General features: G+C 40.5%; 1 protein-coding gene across 4 annotated transcripts in view; it reads right to left on the bottom strand.

Annotated features, from left to right (window-relative positions):
- Nucleotides 1-22010, bottom strand: part of LOC139452190 (prominin-1-like) — a 508194-nt gene that overhangs the window by 323562 nt on the left and 162622 nt on the right. For all 4 annotated transcript variants that reach the window (XR_011652352.1, XM_071233561.1, XM_071233559.1 and 1 more), the window contains one exon: nt 5213-5289. Coding sequence is in view for 3 of the 4 variants with exons in the window: in XM_071233561.1 (XP_071089662.1) it covers nt 5213-5289 (77 nt within the window). In the remaining variant the exon portion in view is untranslated. The remainder of the gene's footprint in view (nt 1-5212; nt 5290-22010) is intronic.

Genomic DNA, 22010 nt, shown 5'->3' with positions numbered 1-22010 from the left:
CAGAAAAAAAGGAATTTGGCCTTGAATTGGGGTGACGCGGAGGTGGGATCCTGGTGTTTCGCCTTTTCAGAAACTCTCAAAGGAGCCACTTGTCGTCATAGAGGTCCCTGGTAGAAAGCCGGTGCAGCAAGATGATTGCCTTCGACTCCCTTGCCGAGTATCCCTTAGCGCTGAGGGCTCTTTGTAGATGACCCAGGCATGAAAATGTAACCTGTCTGGAGACAGGTTGGGCCTGGTTGCTGTAAGGGTGGATCACCTGGTTGGTCAATCTGGCAGTTCTACCGGGTTGATGGCGGACATCTTGAGATCCTTGAACCAGCCCCTCACATGCCACCAAGGCACTATCAAAGTCAGAGTGAGGCTCCAGGTCAACCTGATCTTTTGAAGGACCCTGAGAAGTAGTACTGGAGGCGGAAAAGCGTACACTTTTAATCCTTCCCAGGGGATGCTGAGGGCGTCAACCGCCCAGGCTTGCGGATCCGGTACCGGAGATATGAAGGTTCAAACCTGGAAGTTTTGGCTGGTGGCAAAGTTATCCATGTTGGGTTAGTCTAGGTGTCGACAGACAAGATTGAAAGCATCTGGGTGGAGTTTCCACTTTGTGGGAGCCACCTTGTCTGGTCTGGAGAGGGTGCCAGCAAGGATGTTGCGGTGACCTGGAATGTGTTGGCGCTGAGCAGCAGAAGACAGCTCCGAGGTGACCTGGCCCTCCACATGTGCTCCCCAGCCTTGAACAGAGGGGTCAACGTACGGGAGTAATGAGGTCGTGGGCTCTGTCAGGGAAACGCCATCTATGACGTTCAAGCCTTCCTCTGGAGGTCAAGTATTGCGCTGATGTGAGTTGACCCAGAAGCGCCTGCCACTTGCGAAGGGTACAAGGTTGCTGGGAGTAGGTGGTAGTCCTTGGTACAGAGAGGAGGTCTTGGTTGATCTGGAAGAGGCTGCCTATGAATTGGAGGTTGAACGAAGGTGTGAGCTCTGATTTGCACTCATTGATGATCCATCCCAGGTGATGGAGGAGGCCTTGTGTGGCCATGTCCTGATAGTTCAGAAGGCAGTTGTTGATGTTAGGATTGAATTTGACATTCCTCAGATGGAGGGAAGTGTCTATCAGCTTGGTGATGTTTGCCAATAGCCAAGGGGCCAAGAAAATTCCAAATGGGAACACCACCCATTGATAATGAATTCCATTTGAGATGAAACAGAGGAATTTCCTTGTCGCTTGGATGGATCGGCACATGCAGGTAGGCATCCTGGATATCTAGGCTGATCATTGAGTAGTTGTCCTGGATCTTTGACCTGAACAGCCTAAGTGTGAACATCCTGAAATATGGTGGATGCTCCAGGTGGCGCTTGTTGAAGGTGGCCAGTTTTTAGATCATTGTGAGTCATTCTCAGGGACAAGGATTCAATGTTGACGAATAGAAGCCTGGTGTTAGGGACGGGGAGTGGACAATCTCTATGGCTTCTTTTGCCAGCAACATGTGGATGTTTGAGAGAAGGATCTGCTGTTGTGTAGGGGGTAGACGTCTGTTTCCACCTTGCTGAACTTGGCTGGAATTTCTGGGCTTGATCATAGTGCCACCAGTGGTTATTATGAATTGTGTCCCTTCTATGCCTCTCCTATTGACCAATCAGATTCCACCACTTGTATCGGGTTATAGAGAAAACGTCAGCCCGCGAAAACAGCCACTGGTCAATTAGAGAGAAATTTCATTATTCATTCAGAAATATTATTATTTATTGTATTCTAAATATGGTCATACATTTGTTAATTGATGTTTAAATCGATGTTTAAATTCAAAATACTATTATTTTATACCTTTCTTCTGCATCTTCAACATCTTCAAAGGGAACTGGGATATGTCTGGCACAGTTTCAGTTGCAGAGACCTCTACTGTTGTGCTATCTAAAGCCATATCAAAAGTGATGGCTTCAGCAACTTGAGATGTTTCTATGATAGTGCTCTCGTAAATGGGCTGATTGCTACATTTAGAACAGACGAAGCCGTCTGATATGTCAGTACAATATCTGTGTGCCCATTCATCACAGACATCACAAGAGATCTACTGCTGACGAAGGTATCTCCTGACACATACTCTGAACACTTAGAGGTCTCATAGTGAAGAATGATTCTATATTGAATTTCGGAGTTTATATATACTTCGCATTTTATATGGCTTCAATTAAATTACCTTGATCTTTATTCAGAAATATTTTAATCCTTTATTAATTGAGATCTCATCTTGCTTATCTCCTTTCAGAAAACAAGTATTTACACATTGATTGGAAACCATTTTGTAGTGAGCCTTTTTGATAGTCCTATTTTATTTAATCTCAAACATCTCATCTTTAAACAACATCATGTCATATCATATTCCAGCAAAAATATACAACAAATAAAGTTAGCGTGACCAAACATAACTGACGTTTTCTGGTGTCCGGTACACGGATAGTCGTAGAGCGGTTGGACCCCGTCATCTGGTGCCAATTCCCTGTACTTGGGCGCCTTGAAGGAGGGAGTAAGTAAACTTAGAGAAATCCTCATCTAATGCTGTGATCATATCTTTGATCAACGGATCCGGAGGGATGGACTTGGGATTGACCCTACAGTGTCCTTTTTATCCACGTCAGGTCCTGGAGACAGAGCAATCCATTAAACAATCAGGAACCTGGTTAAGGACGATACTGAAATACTTATCCAAGAAAAAGCCATCATATGCAGGGACGAAAGAGTCCTCGGACGAGTCAGAGTGGTAGTCTCTAGAGCACGGAACCAGAGCGCGGCTCCGGGAGCAGCATCTGGAACGGGACAACCTGCTTCCGCTATGCCTTGATGAAGAACCAGGAGAGACAGAGGCACATGATAGGGAAGAGTGAACTGTAGAGGCGCCACTGAGATCCACAGGAGGTGCCGTCGGAGGTGCCGGGAGCATCACTGAGGCAATAGGCGCCACTGGCACCGGAGGCTCCAAGAGCGTCGTAGAAGCGAAAGGCGCCAGAGGAGCTTGAAACGGAGCCATCACCTGCTAGATCATCGTCTGCATCAGATAAATCATGGATGGTAAGGCACCATAAGCGTCTGGGCAGGTGCTGCATGTCCTGTAGGTGACTGAAGCGCTGGCACCACTGGAGCTGTAGATAGCATGTGAGAGGGAAGATTCAGGGTCGTCGGCACCACGCCAGGCGTCACCTAAGAGGATGAGGCAGAGTAAATCAACGCTGAAGGGAAGAAAGATATCAGCATCAGCATCATATCAACGATGGAGGGCATGATCTGTACAGGCGATGATATGGAGGATGTTATCCCTGACAAAGACATATGTAGTGTAGTGGTCGCTGGAGGGTTCCCGCCTGAGCGAGAGATGGTCATGGCTGGTGGGGGTCTAGTAGGCTCGGATGGAGCTGACATCTTCTTTAATCTGTGTTTCCGGGACAGCTGGGTATTTCGAGAAAGCTGTAGGGGAAAGTGGCAGACAATCTCTACACTTAGTAGCCTAGGAGCACAGGGTAGTTCAACTGAGACACAAGTGATGAGGGTCCAACTCACACTCAGATCCGTGCACTTGTTACAATGTGGCATGTTTTTGCAATGATAGCTGAGTGTAATCAAAATACCTTCCCACCCAATTATGTATGCTATAATCTCAATCCCAGCCACATGGGTTTCTGAATAAACTTATGCAAAAAACGCAAAAAAACATCACTTTAATAACGGTAACATCAGCTAATCGGAACAAAAAGAGCCTGATAATTACTGTGGCAAATGCCACCACCAAGCGTTATATATTAATGCTATGTTTGAAATCAAAAGATATATATGAAGACAAAAACCGTAAGCAGAATATAAATCACAAGAAACAATAACAACAACATGCAAAGGATTCAATGCATTATTGCTGACACCTCAAACAGGTGACGTCAGTATTGTGCTGATCAGTGACGAGCTATGTGATATGGTTAGCCACTCAACCAGTTGGAACAACTGCTTCTTCAGCAAGACCTTACACAGCTCTTTCTGTGTCAAGAACAAGCAGTAAATGCAGTAAGGAGTAATGCAAGATAAGTTCAAAATTTTGAAATTGGTCACAACAATTTTTATTTTACAGGAAAAAGTGCAAGCTCAAAGTGATGTCACAGTCCACTGACAAGACAGTTTACTGTATTTGGAATTATTTCAAGAAGTTATAACATGATTAAATTACATTAAAGGTGATTAATCTTGTTTACATAGATAAATGAATCTATTTAGTGATCAAATTCCATCCAAAATTGTCATTTTCTGAGACTTACTCAACTTACCATAAAAAGGACCAATTTTTATAATGACCAAAAGGACCATTTTACTCTACCTTCAATGGAGGTCACTCAAATCCTAGAAATTCCATGTCCAACCCATTTCATGCTACTAGAGGGAACATGTTGAGTTTTCACTGACATAATACATTTTTCAGTTCATGACCTTGAGTATTTCACCTTAAATATCTGTGAAAAGCATTTAAATAACAAGGGGTGACAAACATATAAACCAAATATGATGGGCCTTGATAGAATAAAAGTAACAACGAAAACATAGCATATGCTCTTCATTGAAAGTTGGTCACAGTACCACTGACATAAGCTTGTCATCACTTGTCATACATATAAGTAGTGAAACAATATAACCACTAATAATGCATAAAATACTTCAAACATAAGCCTGACCTTCGCTTGACTGTTCAATGTGTCAAAACAATTTCCCACAACTAACAAGAAAAAAGTGTTATCACTATCCCCCGCCATGAGGCACATTGGAATTTTATTTCTTCAAAAAGGAGCGAATATTAACGATAAAAAAGTCCTTTATAGTCCTTTATAGGCTTCATAGCTTTAAGAAGAGGCAGGCACTTGGACCTTGATATCTCCTAGATAAGCTAACTTAGGTAGTTTCTGAGAAAACATGTCCTCATTGCACACACTTTACACCAAGTAAAATAAAATGGATCAAGGGCCGTAAACTGTAAAAAAAAACAAAAAAAACTGACGAGACCAATTTAAGTTGAAAAGCATGGTACAAAGGCAATAACTCTGTAAAAAATGAACTCATTTTAAATCATGACCAGGCGCATCAGTGTAAAATTTCATGTGGTTTCAAAACAAGTATGGCAATGGCAGCAGCTTAGTAAATACAGCACTGTTAACTGTGTATGGATTTGTTAAGAACAATGCCTACCTGTGACTTCAAGTTTGTGGTCATTTTTATCATGGGATCAACTGATTCTGAATATTTGTCCACCTGTGTCTTGAGAGCTGAAAATGATAAAGATATTGGAGTCTAATAGTACATATATATATGTATAGTGATTCCATTTAATAGGAATGATATTTCACAAAGCTGCTGGCCGATGTTAATATTTTACAGAAAATGAATTGCTTCAGGAATACAAAGATCAGGGTTTTACGCAACACACAAATGTGCATGATGTACGCACAAATGTAGAGAACAGCACATCAAGAGCAGTTGTGTTTGTTATTTCAACCATCAATCATGACCACTGTCCACATGATCATTGATTCATTACAGGCTCAAAAGTAATTATCTAAACATACAGTACACTACACCATTTCATTAATTTACAGGTCCCTCATATTGCCACATATATCGCAAAGAACCTTAAAAGTAATTACTGGGGGTCCCCTCCACCCCCAGTTCTGTAAGTCAAGGTGAAACCCTGCATACATTCTCATGCAGTTGCTGCCCTGCAGTTATGTCCTTGATTTAATAATACGGGTACTAAACAAGTGAACAACAGAAGCTAATACTGATATAACGTCACTGTGAAATATGGATAACAGAGATATCATGTAAGTTTTAGAGTGTGCCCTGCTCAGTATCAAGCTGTGTGGTGCACATTTCATACAACAGTACACCATGCAAAATATCCCATAAACGTTATTACTGAATTTGGTTAAATTGCATAAAAATGCAGGAAAAGGTTTACAATTCAAAAATAAATGCTGCAATGCCTCCATCATTCTAATTTTCCAAAATCAATCTCAATGAAAAATTAATATTCAGTTCCAGCTAATTTGGAGGCAGTGGTATATGTCTATACAAACAAAATGGCAAGTGTGTGACTTGTTAAGTATGTACAAAAAGATTTAACATATTATCTCAGAGAATTAATGGATGTCAACTTCTTTACAATGATTTGTTTGCTTTTTTAACTCTTTCAACACCGTAGGCCGGTTAACCGTTCATGCCGTAGTCACGTCAAAATAGCTTATATTAAAAAAGAACCTACCTGTCATACCATTCATTTATTAAATCTATCACATTTCCTAATGTCTGAGATACGTATTCCATTTCAATTTATCATTTTTTATCAATCGGTTAAAAATTATTTACTATTTCCCGCAATGTTACTGAAAATAAAATTCTTTGACACACACTTCGACAACGGGTCCACATCGAACATGTCAAAGAGCAAAATAAAGACGTTTCAAGCAAATCTTTAAATATAATATACAAAGCGGTAAATAAAATCAACAAAAATTTATCTAAAAGTTGTCAAACGTACAATACATCTAAGTTATTAATTCCATCTTTTCGTTCGATCGTGTGTAATGTTAGTCAAATGACATCTCAGCTTTCGTCGCCTCAAATTTTTGTCTTGTACACAATGTTTACAGGGCCACTGATCAAAAGTAATTCCCTGGGACTGGTTGTTGCCTTTGCTATTGTTTTTCCCCCCCTGAGTACCCGGATGATAAGGCAGAAATCTAGACTAGTTCGCGATCTGTGCCGCACCAGTCGTAAGCACATTTGTCACTTTTATTGACAGCATAAGGGCGTAATTAAGATGTAAATGCCTTATTTAAATAATGTGAAAAATATAACTTTCATATCTATAAACAATAGGATCAGACCTTTCAAATGGTGTATAACAAGTAGTTGCAAAGATGTTTTTCAAGCAGATATTTTCTTTGATAAATGGTTGCTTCATCTATCACACAAGAGTCACTTGGAACTCAGCGTCACAGCAGTAAACGCTTCTGGTTGACTGGTGTTGAAAGAGTTAATACCACACTCAGCAATATTCCAGTTAAATGATGGCTGTCTGTAAATAATCAAGTTTGGATCAGACAATCCAGTGACTAACATCATGAGCATTTGGGATACGATGACATGCATCAACCAAGTCAGATCCTGATCCCATTTGTCACCACTAACGACAAGCAAAGTTGCCTTTCACGGCAGGCATGGGCTGCTGAAGCCCTATTCTAACCCGGATCTTCGCTGGTGTCTTTATTTTGAGGAACACAACGTTTCGGAGTATATACTTACTCCTTTATCAAGTGAATAAATGTTATGAAGCAGAGATCACATATATGTATCTGTAAAAACAATAAAAGTAAGTAAATAACAAAGGTGGAAACTAAACAAGAGGCTCATAGGGCCTGTATCTCTCACCAGGATATTAATGCAATCATGACAAAATATACATTTGCATTCAGCATGAACATGTATTTCTCTAGATACAAATGTAGCATAAAGATCTGAACCGTTTCCATGTTATGATCCAGGATAAATCATATTAAAGGTATTATTCTCTTCAAAACAAACAAATGTATACAATGTATCTCTTCATTTTAGGGTGTGGATAATATCAGTTTACATGTTATGGTCAAGGTTCTAACTTCTTTGGGATTGCCGAACAGATGAATAGAAGGGCCAGTCCTGGTAGCATATGTGCATTCCTCTCATTATACTCTCAATTGTACATATGGTTATACAGTGGGGATCTTAACTGTGTCTAAGTTATAAACTCTCTTTAGCCCAGCCCCTTAGTCCGCGGATGTAGGGGTAGGGCTCAGACCCTCCATTTCTCCAATTGGAATCCCCACCATTGGACAATGCTTCCAACCAAATATGGTTGATAACTATCTCTTAGTTCCACAGAAGAAGTTGTTTAAAACAATAACCCCAAATTACTCCTATTTGGCCCCGCCGCTCAGCCCCTTGGGGGGTCAGCCCCTCCATTTGTACAATTTTGAATTCTCACCAACGGAGAATGCTTCCAACCAAATATGGTTGATATTGATCTCTTAGTTCCAGAGAAGAAGTTGCTTAAAGCAATACCGCCAAATTACCCCTATTTGGCCCTGCCCCTCAGCCCCTTGGGGGTTGTCATCCCCTCCATTTGTACAATTTTGAATCCTCACCACCAGAGAATGCTTCCAACCCAACATGGTTGATATCTATCTCTTAGTTCCAGAGAAGGGGACGTTTAAAGTAAAATAGCCAAATTACCCCTATTTGGCCCCGCCCATCAGCTCCTTGTGGTCAGCCCCACCATTTGTACAATTTCGAATCCCCACCTTCTAGGGATGCTTCCAACCAAATATTGCTATATATCGATAAAAAAATGATTAATTGAAATGGAATACGTATTTTAGACATTGTGAAATGTGATAGACTTAATAAATAAATGATAGGACATGAAGGTTTATAAAATCATATACTATTTTGACGAGACTACGGCTTGGCCGGTCTACCAGCCTACGGCGTCTGGGGACTCGATGTCCATGACAAGTCTAGCCTGTCTTATGTAGAAGTTGTATTTGAAGATGGGCTGGAGCGTTATTAAAAGTATATGAGTATAACCTATGAGTTGTGTGTATTCCTGGTGAGTGCAAGGGCCGGTACATGAATGCTGAGAGCGATAGTTTGGAGCAAGAGTTGATAGATCAATTACTCCATGACTTCCTTGACCATTCGCTGACCAGGCAAGTGGTGGCAGCATGTCTCCCCTTGCCCACAACAGGACGGAATGACAATATTATAGGTGACTGAAGTAGGGTTCAATTAACCCCGAAACGCAGTTATGACAATTGTTTTGAATGGACAATGACAGCAGAGGATGTCTTCTCATATCCCTTTATTGATGTAATTTGATTTAAGTTGGCAAGTGCACCTGGCGGTGCTAGCTTTACAAAGGGAATATTCTGTTATAAACAAAACTCAGAACTAATAAATGATGCTTCAAACATACATTTGTGGTTATCTGCATTCCACATTATCTAAGGAAATTAAAGGCATTCTCTCACATGGACTTACAAAATGCCCCTTCAAAAATTAGACTCTACCAAATGGAAGATTAAATACTCTAAAAACATTTCCTTTCATTATTGTATGGCTGGCCACCAAACACTTCAATTTGAAATAATAATAACACATTTCTTATGCTAAACTATGAAAATGCACCCCAAATATACCAAATGACAGGCGCATTTTTTTTTTTTTCAAGCACAACAATGCACTTCTGCACGGATATCTTGTACTGTCCATGTTGAGTTTTAACTGCAATGTTTCGCACAACACCATCACCTCCAGGGTAAATGTCAACACCTCGGGCAAGTTGCCACTGTCCTCGTGGCAAGTTGTAGTCAATGAGTAGAACAATATCACCCACTCTCAGCTGTCTGGTCTTAAAATTTGTATGCCATTTCACACTGTGCATCAGTGTAGGGACATACTCTCTTATAAATCTTCTCCAAAATTGTGACTTGGGCTCTTTAGCAATTCCGGACCATTGAACCAACTTTCCTTAATTTTTCCCACCTTGACATCCCTGCTCAAATCATCAGCTGGGTTTAGCATGGTTGGAACATATTTCCACAATTTCACAGGCCATTCTGAATGTATTTCTGCAACTCTTACTCCCACAAAGAGTTTTAATGTTGTAGACTCAGACTGCAAACAGTGAAGAACAATTCCAGAATCGGACCAAAGAAATACTTCAGGGTCATACCTAAGACTGCTGGTAATTGTTCTTGCTAGTCTTGAAGCGATCAAAGCTGCCATGAGTTCAAGGCGAGGAATTGTTGATTGACGAAGTGGTGCAACTCTTGCTTTGGCTACCACTAATCTCACGCTGGGAGCATCTGCTGTATGCCATAGAAGGTATGCACAAGATCCATAAGCCTTATTACTGGCATCAGCAAAGACATGCAGCTCAGATGAACCACATGCATTCTCTGGCTACAGACAACGGTTGTAATGAACATCATTCAGATTTGCCAAGTCTCTGAAAATCTCTTTCCATAGTTGACATAAGTCTAGAGGTAATCTGTCATCCCAACCAAATCTTGAGAGGACTGAAACAACTGCTGCCAGTCCAAGGGGATCGTATAACTGGGCTAACTGGGAAAGAACTGTCCTTCTTGTAAACTCTTCCAGAATTATTTATTTCACTCTAAAGTGAAAAGTGTCACTGTAAAAGTTCCACAACATTCTTTGAGTTTTTACACTTTCGTGCACCTCCTTACTGGAATCTGGTAGATTTAAAGACTGAAGTTATGTATCCCTTTTCACCTGATGTCATAATTTATCTGTTGATGAGATCCATTCTTTTATCTTGAAGGACCGCCTCCGTGGTCTTGTGGTAGAGCGTCCGCCCGGAGAGCGGAAGGTCCAGGGTTCGATTCCGGGCCGCGTCATACAAAAAGACGTTAAAAGATTGTACTTGTTGTTACCCTGTCTGGCGCTCGGCATTAAGGGGCTAAAACAAGGACTGGTCGGCTCGGAGTCAGTATACTGTGTCTGAGTGGGGTATTCATGTTAAACTGCGGCATGGTATCTCAGTGAGCTAGCACTATAAATCGGCATCAGTCCGGACTAGTACAAGCAGCCACACACACACATACACGTGCATGCACGTCGCTATATAAGTGCAATAATCTTGGACGCGACGTTAAACCCCATTTCACCTCACCTCACATTTTATCTTGAAACTCACAGAAGATAAAATTTTATCCAAGTTTGACATCAAGTTGGTAGCCTTTTCATCAGAAGCGTCGAATGTCGTCCATGTATCAGTCAGCATTGGGGTTTTTCTCTTGATGTTCATTGGCCATCTTCAACATAACACAGTTCACCATGTCTGGTGACGATTTATCCCCAAAAGTAACTCTCATTATCCGATAAATGGTAGGCTCCTTTGAAATGTCCAAATTCTTCCATAAATATCTGTGTACCTGAGTGTCACTGTCAAGCAGACATATTTGTGGATACATCTTTGAGATGTCTCCAACGAAAGCCACCAGTTCCTTTCAGAATCTCAATAGTGTTGAAAAGAGATTTCCAAGTAGGGATGGGACCTTGTATAGAAGGAATTCAGCGACAACCCTTGACAAGATGATGCTGGATCAGAGACCACTCTGAGCTGAGTGCTCACCTTTTCTCGTTTGTAAACTCCATGGTGCGGTAGATAATAGGTCACATCAGTTTCTCCTCTTGTATTTCTTCTGACCACCCATTACTGCCATTAGTTACATACTATCGCATAGCCTTACAATACAGTTCAGCTTTCCTTGGATTTTTCAGTAGATTTCTCTCCAAAATCATCAGTCTCTTCTCTACCATCTGGTCACTGCCAGGCAGTTCTCTCTCATCTCTTTTCCATGGTAAACTGATGATAAAACGATCATCTTCTTTCTGGCATGTTGATTTTAGAAGTTCCATTGCTATTCTGTCATCCAATGACATCACGGTTTTGGGACAAGACCAATTTGGAGTTTGAATTCCAATAGATTCAAGATCATACATTTTTTCCATGTCAATCTTCTGAACAAAGTTGATGAGATTTCTTGACTCTTTTGCTTCCAATCACACACCAACCAAGTCTTGTAAGCTTCCCTTCTCTAACTTCCTGTTCAGCACGAACTTGACTATATTGAACACCAAACACCACATCAATAGGACCTTCCTTGTATGAACATTCCAGACCTTCAAGATGTTTGAATGATGAAATCCATTCTCGATTCAGTGGACCAACGCTACAAACAGTTTCATCAATTTCTTAAGCTTTGATATGAAATTCTTGATCGTCCTTAATTGGTGATATCCAAAAGTTGAAACGCCGACTGTTCTTCTGAGTTACTTGCTTGCCACCGACAACCAACAGCTCAATGCGCTCTCTCTTGCCTTGTAACCCAAGGGCCTTGGAAAACTGCAAACAATCGTTGTTCCAGCTCCACCATCAATAAGAACATTGCAGCATAAATGCCTCACTTGTTTATGGATTCTGATCTGTTATTTCTTGTGTCAAATCTTGGGCTTCTTTCAAGGTCTCCAAAATCTGGATCAAACTCGGATTTTTCGATCTTGTAAGGAAAACTGCTGATTTCTGTCCAGAATGCACCCCTTTTCTGTAATCTCAGTGACCGAAGATTTCAACCTCAAGATTAAGTAGTCAGGAAGGCATAAAATGATTTGTCGCAATGTCTCTACAGTGTTGACATCACAAAGGTAGTTGATCCTTTTCAGAGTTGCAAAACAGTTTATGACATCAACAGAAAAGTCACGCAAACTGTTACAATCATTTGTTCGTATCTTCTCCCCTTAGGAAAGGTGCTCAATAAATGTTCTAGGGATCCTGCTTAAATGTCCAAACTGCTCTTTCAGAGTTTTTAAAGCTGTTGCGTACATTAGCCCTCTTGATCCTAAACCTGAGATTGATCGTTCAGCTTCACTGCTCAAATGCATTTTCAACTGTGCCATTCTGAGATCATCCGTAAGATTGGGTTTCATATGTATAGGAATTTTGAAGTTTTTAATAAACTCTACATAGTGTAAGGCATTTCTATCTAACTGCTTTGACTGTAAGGATGGTGTGTCCCTGCTTGCTTCCAATCTGTACAGGGGCAGTCGGGTAGCCTAGTGGTTAAAGCGTTCGCTCGTCACGCCGAAGACCCGGGTTCGATTCCCAACATGGGTACAATGTGTGCCATTTCTGGTGTCCCCCGCCGTGATATTGCTGGAATATTGCTAAAAGCGGCGTAAAACCATACTCACTCACTCACTCCAATCTGTACAAAGCCTGTGCAATGCTCATCTCTTTATTTAAAGGTCCACTCAACTTAGTCTCTGAATATTCATCAAGCTCATCGATCCAAGAATCTACAGTAGTTTGTTCAGGGCATCTTCCCAAGGCAAGAGAGTTAACTGACTTTAAAAGTCAAGTTGCCACACTTGCCGAAGTAGGCTGGGATTACTGGGCTCGATCGTAGCGCCACCAGTGGCTATTATGTCCCTTCTACGCCTCTCCTATGGACCAATCAGATTCCACCTCTGGTATCACTTGCGTTGGCACCCGGTCAGGAAGATCTGATTGATAATCTAGATCTATACTCACATGCAAAAGAAACGCAAGTGGTTTTAAGCAAATATGTAACAAACACGGAACCATAAATTGATACGAGTTTTAGCATGTAGTGAAGACTGATGGTGTTATCAATATTTTTGGTTGCATTTTGGAAGCCCCGAGTAAAAACGCACCATTTCAATGAATATGTGGGTATCATGCACCCATTTTTTTGCGAGATCAAAAATACACGAACTGTCACGAACTGTATTGGGTATAAAACTGTGGCCGAATCTTGGATCTACCACTCCTTGGTCAACAATGCCACGCCTAACTCAAATTCAGAGAAACCAGGCTATCAGACGTTTGGAAGCTGAATAGTCTGTCCAAGATGTTTCCCGTCATTTCAACGTTAACATAACCACAATTTACCGTCTCCTACATCGCTACAATGCTACAAAGACCACAGATGACCTTCCTTGGAGCGGTCGTCCTAGGGTCACCACACCTCTACAAGATCGGCAGATTACCCGTCAACACCAGCGACATCCGTTCCTAACTGCAAGTGAAAGTGTTCGACAGACCATAGGAACACATAATCGACACATTAGCCGGGTCAATGTCATCGACGTCTCAGTTCCAACAACCTCAGATGTAGCCGACCAGCACGCCGTCCTGTTCTCCAACCACCGCATAGACAAGAACGACTTCAGTGGGCACAGGGTCATCACAATTGGCGTCATCGTTAGTGGAGGCGTGTCATCTTCTCTGATGAAAGTCGCTTTTGTGTCTCCCATGCAGACAGAAGAGTCAGAATTTGGCGGCGGCGAGGTGATCGTTTCGCTGACAGAAACATTGTGGAAAGGGATTCATGGGGTGGACCTAGCGTCATGATATGGACAGGGATTGGACTTAATGCGAGACTTTAACCCATGTGCTTTCTGAATGTTGGTCAAGGTCGGGAACACGGCGTCACTGCTCAGCGGTATATCGACCAAGTGATCAGACCCCACGTTCTTCCATTTTTTGCACAACATCAACAACACATTTTCCAGCAGGACAACGCTCGTCCCCATGTTGCCAGAGCTACCATGGCCTTTCTGCAACAACACAACATCCATGTTCTACCGTGGCCAGACCTCAGCCCTGATCTGAACCCCATCAAACACTTGTGGGATGAGGTTCAAAGGTGTCTGCACAATGAGCGCCCAGTCCCTACAACTGTCGATGAACTACGCACAGCTGCTCCGGATGTGTGCAGGAGGATCCCTAAGGCCTTCACAAATCGTCTGGGGGCATGGGTGGCCCAGTCGTCTAAGGCGCCGCGATTCGCTGTGCAGAGTTGTGTCCCTTGGGCACGCCAGAAACCTATGATTGTGGGTTCGAATCCCGGTTCGCCGCAATTATGTTTCTAGGTTTGTCAGCACCATACCCGTGCTCGTGGGTTTCACCGAAGTGGTAAACGTCTGAGACCTGCATCACTTCGGGCTTTCCTCCCACATTAAGCTGACACGCCGTGATATAACTGGAATAATGTTAAAAGCGGCGTTAAACCCAACTCACTCACTCACTCACAAATCGTCTGATCCACTCAATGTACAGGAGATGTGTGGCAGTGATCAATGTTAATGGTGGTCACACCAGGTATTGACTGACATTTTGGGTATTGACCCGAAACTGTGTAAGCCCTTAACATTTGAAAAAAACAATTATGTCATCTGCCTTTTAATCCATTAAACTGTCTTCAGTCAAATTAATCTTGCCCTATAAGTATTTCTTGTCTTTACTGTTGAAAATAAATAACATGTATACTGCATATTCGACTTGCGTTTCTTTTGCGTGTGAGTATATATTGTGATAAAACAGGTCTTACATCGCGAAATGCATCAAATCACATGAGCACCTTGATTAAAAACATGAAGAGATTTGGAAAATATCTGCTGACAATGAGTTGGCGGTTCTCATGCTTTGGAAATCCTGCAATCGACCGAAATCTGCACGACAGTTTACACACCGGATTTTGATTTCGGTGCATGATTTTGATTGGACTATGCATAGACTCATTAGTCCAGCCAAAATGTAACTCCATAATACCAGCATAGTTCGGTAAGGGTGGAAACTGGACTTTTATAGTCAGTTAACTCTCTTGCCTCGAGAAGATGGCTGTCAATGGGGATCGTAGAACACCTTTACTAGCTTTTATTTACGTGGCATACAGCCTGATCTTTAGGGGATCTACTCTCTAGGAACTGTTGTTGCTGCGCAGGCAATTACCAGGCAATAGTCTTCTTCCCTTCTTTGGGAAAAAAAAGGGTGCGTGGTGTCTGTTAGGACTGAAATGACGTCATTTAAACCAGACATCAATACTGGTAGTAAAAGACTGGAAATGGCACAAAAATTAAACATAATGATATCCAAGAGAGTACAAGGATACTCACTTAAAGGAATATCAGCAATATAACGATAGTTCTAGAGAAGGTATTGCATATTGACTAATTATTCCACTGCACGATTTTCTAATGATTCAATGGATGTCAAGTCTTGGGGATTTGAAGCATATTTATATGATGGAATTACAGGAGGTTTGTGGGAATTTCCATCATCAATACAGGAAGTGTACTAGAGGCAGAACCTGCCTTCCCTCTTGTATATTCTGGCAATGATGTAATAGAGGTAGAAGATTCGTGAGATTATCAAACAATAGTTACCAATGTTAATAATTCTAAGAATACTATCTCATATTACATCAGCAGTACTCCGTACCACGTCCCTAATTATCTGTCACTAGATGATGGATGTTTGGAAAGAAGTGAGGATTTTCCCGCCTTTACGCATGAAAGCGATTTTGGCTCATTGTTGTATAGTTGACAGTGAAGAGTTCTTGTGTTGACATATCTCCTGATTTGTCCAATGTTGTGAATATTACAATATGTACATTTGCATATAGCCATGATATGCTTATCCAAACTGTAGATAGGATCCATGATGACATGTCGGGGAGAAGAAAGCAAAGTTGCAAGGCTTTTGAGCAGATGACCAATAGCTCTGTTTTGTCCTCATTTCAAGATGTGTGTTGCCATCCATTCTCTGATGGATCCACTAAATTTATTACAGTAGCATAATAGTAACTGTAACAATAACAACACCCACAATCAGCTCATCAACGCCTGACATCGAACTGCACTCATTGTGATTAAAGGGGAAGTGTACACGCAAAAATCACTTTCTTTCTTTTTCTAAACAAAACGCAATTTTAGAATTAGTTAGTATCTGTGTTTGAAAATATTCACTCATTTTTTTTCACAGTGAAAGTAGGAAGCTCACAATAGTGTGAAAGTGATATGCCGTTATGAGGCCTTCGTTTTACGAGCGAAATAGGCCTGAGTTATCCCCCTTAGATTATGACGTAATTGGTGCCAATTCAACTTTTGTCTATTCTCAACGCAAAAGATATCAAGGACCAGTTTGCGGTAAAACAACATGGTCTACGACACACTCCGGCGCAGTGGTGACTCAGCATAACACAATTCTGGCTGGCATCTGAGATGCTAGAATCACAAAACTGTACCTACACCACGTGAAGCGGCTCTAACAAAGCATGATGACGTCATAATGTTTATCAATTGGCACCAATGACGTCATATTGCAAGGGACATAAGCCATGGTGTTTTTGTTATGGAAATAGAACACTTGGTAAATGTGAAAAATATAAATCGTTTTAGTGCAAAAAATATGTTAATTAAATATTATGTTTTTATATTTTTGTCTATGACACTTCTATGTTAACACTTTTAATGTGGAAAAAGTACAAGAAAAAAAGGTTCATTTCAGTGTGAACTTGCCCTTTAAGGTTTTAGAACCAAACTTGGATTTGACACATACCAACACATTCTGATCTTCACAAGCACATGTAAAGTATGTGACAAAGGTTTAGCATTTGTATCTCATTGATCACACGCATATGCATTCCATACATTCTGTAATAGGTGCCCTCTGGCGGGCTGCCCAGTGACAAGATTGCAATCGGAGAGTACTAAGTTTGAACCCTGTTCATATAATTTCGGACTTTGCGTTGTGTTCTACTGTGATCAGTCATGAACAATGTACTCTCTTGAGGTTCTATGGCTTGTCAGGTTGTCAACTTTGCCAAAACAAAACTAAGACAAAATCATAATTAGATGATTTATTAAACCTAACAAAATGTACAAATTAACAATAAATCAGAAAAATACAAAAAGAAACCACTCACACACAATTAAACCTTTACTGTTGGCCTAAATTTCCTTATCCTTAACTGCCTAATTTATCCTATTTTCTCCTATACCTACTTCTCCCCCACACCACTAATCCAATAACTATACTAAACAAGCATGAAATACTAACATCTCCCGCCAATATGACATGTCGGGTGTGTGCAATGCATTAGCTCCTGTGAACTATGTTCACTGAGCCTTTTAGTGAAGAAATATAGTACATTTTTCAAGATCGAGGACTACTGCCATTTTGAGTCTAAATCAAAGTCGTTGCCATGGAAACTCGAAAAATAACTTTTTTTTAAATCCCAAACTATCAAAAGGCACCAGTTCACCACTAGATCTATCTATGTTCCAAGTTTGGTGAAGAAATATGGTACGGTTTTCAAGATCTGCTCCGGAAACGAGGACTACCGCCATTTTGAGTCTAAATCAAAGTCGTTGCCATGGAAACTCGAAAAACAACTTGTTTTTTAAATCCCAAACTATCAAAAGGCACCAGTTCACCACTAGATCTATCTATGTGCCAAGTTTGGTGAAGAAATATGGAATGGTTTTCAAGATCTGCTCCAGAAACGAGGACTACTGCCATTTTCAGTCTAAATCAAAGTCGTTGCCATGGAAACTCGAAATCAACTTTTTTTTAACATCTCAAACTATCAAAAGGCACCAGTTCACCACTAGATCTATCTATGTGCCAAGTTTGGTGAAGAAATATGGTATGGTTTTCAAGATCTGCTCCGGAAACGAGGACTACCGCCATTTTCAGTCTAAATCAAAGTCGTTGCCATGGAAACACGAAAAATCATTTTTTTAATAATCCCAAACTATCAAAAGGCACCAGGTCACCACTAGATCTATCTATGTGCCATGTTTGGTGAAGAAATATGGTATGGTTTTCAAGATCTGCTCCAGAAACAAGGACTACCGCCATTTTCAGTCTAAATCAAAGTCGTTGCCATGGAAACTCGAAAAATAACTTTTTTTTTTAAAATCCCATACTATCAAAAGGCACCAGTTCACCACTAGATCTATCTATGTGCCAAATTTGGTGAAGAAATATGGTACGGTTTTCAAGATCTGCTCCGGAAACGAGGACTACCTCTATTTCAGTCTAAATCAAAGTCGTTGCCATGGAAACCCAAAAAAAACATTTATTTTTTTTAAATCCCAAACTATCAAAAGGCATCAGTTCACCACTAGATCTATCTATGTGCCAAGTTTGGTGAAGAAATATGGTACAGTTTTCAAGAATTGCTCCGGAAACGAGGACTATCGCCATTTTCAGTCTAAATCAAAGTCGTTGCCATGGAAACTCGAAAAATAACTTTTTTTAAAATCTCAAACTATCAAAAGGCACCAGTTCACCACTAGATCTATCTATGTGCCAAGTTTGGTGAAGAAATATGGTACAGTTTTCAAGAATTGCTCCGGAAACGAGGACTATCGCCATTTTCAGTCTAAATCAAAGTCGTTGCCATGGAAACTCGAAAAATAACTTTTTTTAAAATCTCAAACTATCAAAAGGCACCAGTTCACCACTAGATCTATATATGTGCCAAGTTTGGTGAAGAAATATGGTATGGTTTTCAAGATCTGCTCCAGAAACGAGGACTACTGCCATTTTCAGTCTAAATCAAAGTCGTTGCCATGGAAACTCGAAATCAACTTTTTTTGAACATCTCAAACTATCAAAAGGCACCAGTTCACCACTAGATCTATCTATATGCCAAGTTTGGTGAAGAAATATGGTATGGTTTTCAAGATCTGCTCCGGAAACGAGGACTACCGCCATTTTCAGTCTAAATCAAAGTCGTTGCCATGGTAACACGAAAAATCATTTTTTTAATAATCCCAAACTATCAAAAGGCACCAGGTCACCACTAGATCTATCTATGTGCCAAATTTGGTGAAGAAATATGGTACGGTTTTCAAGATCTGCTCTGGAAACGAGGACTACCGCCATTTTCAGTCTAAATCAAAGTCGTTGCCATGGAAACTTGAAAAACATTTTTTTTTAAAATCTCAAACTATCAAAAGGCACCAGTTCACCACTAGATCTATATATGTGCCAAGTTTGGTGAAGAAATATGGTACGGTTTTCAAGATCTGCTCCAGAAACGAGGACTACTGCCATTTTCAGTCTAAATCAAAGTCGTTGCCATGGAAACTCGAAATCAACTTTTTTTGAACATCTCAAACTATCAAAAGGCACCAGTTCACCACTAGATCTATCTATATGCCAAGTTTGGTGAAGAAATATGGTATGGTTTTCAAGATCTGCTCCGGAAACGAGGACTACCGCCATTTTCAGTCTAAATCAAAGTCGTTGCCATGGTAACACGAAAAATCATTTTTTTAATAATCCCAAACTATCAAAAGGCACCAGGTCACCACTAGATCTATCTATGTGCCAAATTTGGTGAAGAAATATGGTACGGTTTTCAAGATCTGCTCTGGAAACGAGGACTACCGCCATTTTCAGTCTAAATCAAAGTCGTTGCCATGGAAACTTGAAAAACATTTTTTTTTTAAATCCCAAACTATCAAAAGGCACCAGTTCACCACTAGATCTATCTATGTGCCAAGTTTGGTGAAGAAATATGGTACGGTTTTCAAGATCTGCTCCGGAAATGAAATTATTACGGACGGACGGAAGGACGGACGGGACCTATTCCTATATCCCCCTTCCACTTTGTGGCGGGGGATAATAAATACCTTACAAAACCTACATTTTAACTTATTTCTTACTTTCCAAACTACCTAAATCCTTATTTCTACATATTTTTCCTACAACTAATTTTCCCCCACCCGACTACCACATAATAAACCTACACTTAAAACTAGTGGTAAAGAAAACCTTATCGCCTAGAGGGATGTTCCCCGTAGTGGCTGCAGTGGACTTACTTGTCGGGATACCCGAAACTTCAGACGACTGATCTCAGTCGTATCAGGCTTTTATACCCACGGAGCTAACCATATTCATAGGTCACGGGGTCATACAATCTTCTAAGCTTCCCATTGGTCAAATGATAATTCTTAACATAGCGTGTTCGGCAACACCTAAAGATCCGGAAACACGCTACAGCAGGAAGACATGTGGACCTCGCAACCGTCATAGGAAATTCCAATGGAATTTTACTGCCAAAGGTGAGTAATAAATGGATAAATTGACTACAAGATAACGACTTCCACCAGCCCTGCTGAAGCACTGCAAAGCCATATAATTTACAACCCTTAATATACATGGAAATTAAACTTACCGCCATACTACCCAATAAATTACAAACTATTTTTAGCCCAACTACCACAATTCCAACAGGGGTATACCCCAAGTGTGCTTTTTAAGGTAACATGTCGGTAAATCTATGTGTTGCATATGACATCTGTCTCATTTTCTTATGGCTATGTATGTTTCGGTTTTCTAATCTGGTACAAGGAATAACCTCTCTTCCGTAATAAGACATAACCTCCCCATAATTAATGTTAAGATTATTCCTGACTGGTTACATACATTATCGAAAATACAACTATGCTATAAAATTCAATTATGACTGTTATCTTTAAACATACAAAGTTACATGTTGAACACTATAAATGTCCAAAACAATACAGCTTTATTTGGATTGTTCAATTATTTGTATTAGGATTTAGCCGAATTCTTTACACTCCTTGACACAATAATCAATAGGTATGGTTATTATCTTCCTGCCACAATCTGACAAATGAAACAATCATCTCTATTTGCCAGAATTTGTAATAGAGAAAAGGACATTTTTATAGAAATAAAGTTGTTATTTCGATTGTGCCGAGAGGGATAAACAGATTTTGGGTCCCTTTCAAAGATATATATATTGTACACAAGAGACTATGAAAGGCTATGATTGGTTATAATTAAAGTTTAAGACATATTTACAGAAAACGCCACCTAGATGTCAGAGTCGTGCATGCCCAGTGTAATTCATGCAATGTAAGAACTAAACATGAGACAAAGATGATAAACCCAACAGATAAATATATAGCAAACATGCAAATACCCACACTCCGGCGCAGTGGTGACTCAGCATAACACCACTGCCACAGGCTCATTTGCATATCATGTGACTGGACTTTTCTCTTGTTTGTAAACAAACGCGCTTTTTCATAAATCAGTATAGAACGGACTAATGCAAGTATTTGGGGGCGCTTAACATATTGTTTTGCATAATTATACATGCTACTACAACTGCAACAGTGAATTTCATGACAATATATAATTATTCATCAAAGTGACCGTATCGCTAGCTCTCCGTTGGGCTTCGATGACAGCACTTGGAGCCGTACAACCAGTGTAAACAAAGGATAACTACACAAAAACAAGAAGATTTTTCACATATCAGGATACTTTCTTTATGAACCGTAACCATTCTTTGACATTTGTTTATGAAAATGTGTAGATTTGTCAAACAAGAAATGGGTGAAAAGCTTATTCAATATCTTGAATGGACTGTTAAAGATGTGACAAATCATCACATAGCGCTGGCCTGTGGCAGAGGTACTATGCTGGCTGGCTGCCGGCCGCATGAAACTCTGGGTAGGAGAGTGGCAAATACCTGGCAATTTGCTCATCAGACATGTTGTATGACACACA

The sequence above is a fragment of the Haliotis cracherodii genome, unplaced genomic scaffold (assembly GCF_022045235.1).
Source record: "Haliotis cracherodii isolate W230 unplaced genomic scaffold, xgHalCrac1.p SCAF_9, whole genome shotgun sequence".
Taxonomy (NCBI): domain Eukaryota; kingdom Metazoa; phylum Mollusca; class Gastropoda; order Lepetellida; family Haliotidae; genus Haliotis; species Haliotis cracherodii.
The sequence above is the reverse complement of the archived record's forward strand: the minus strand, read 5'-3'. Positions and strand labels throughout refer to the sequence as shown.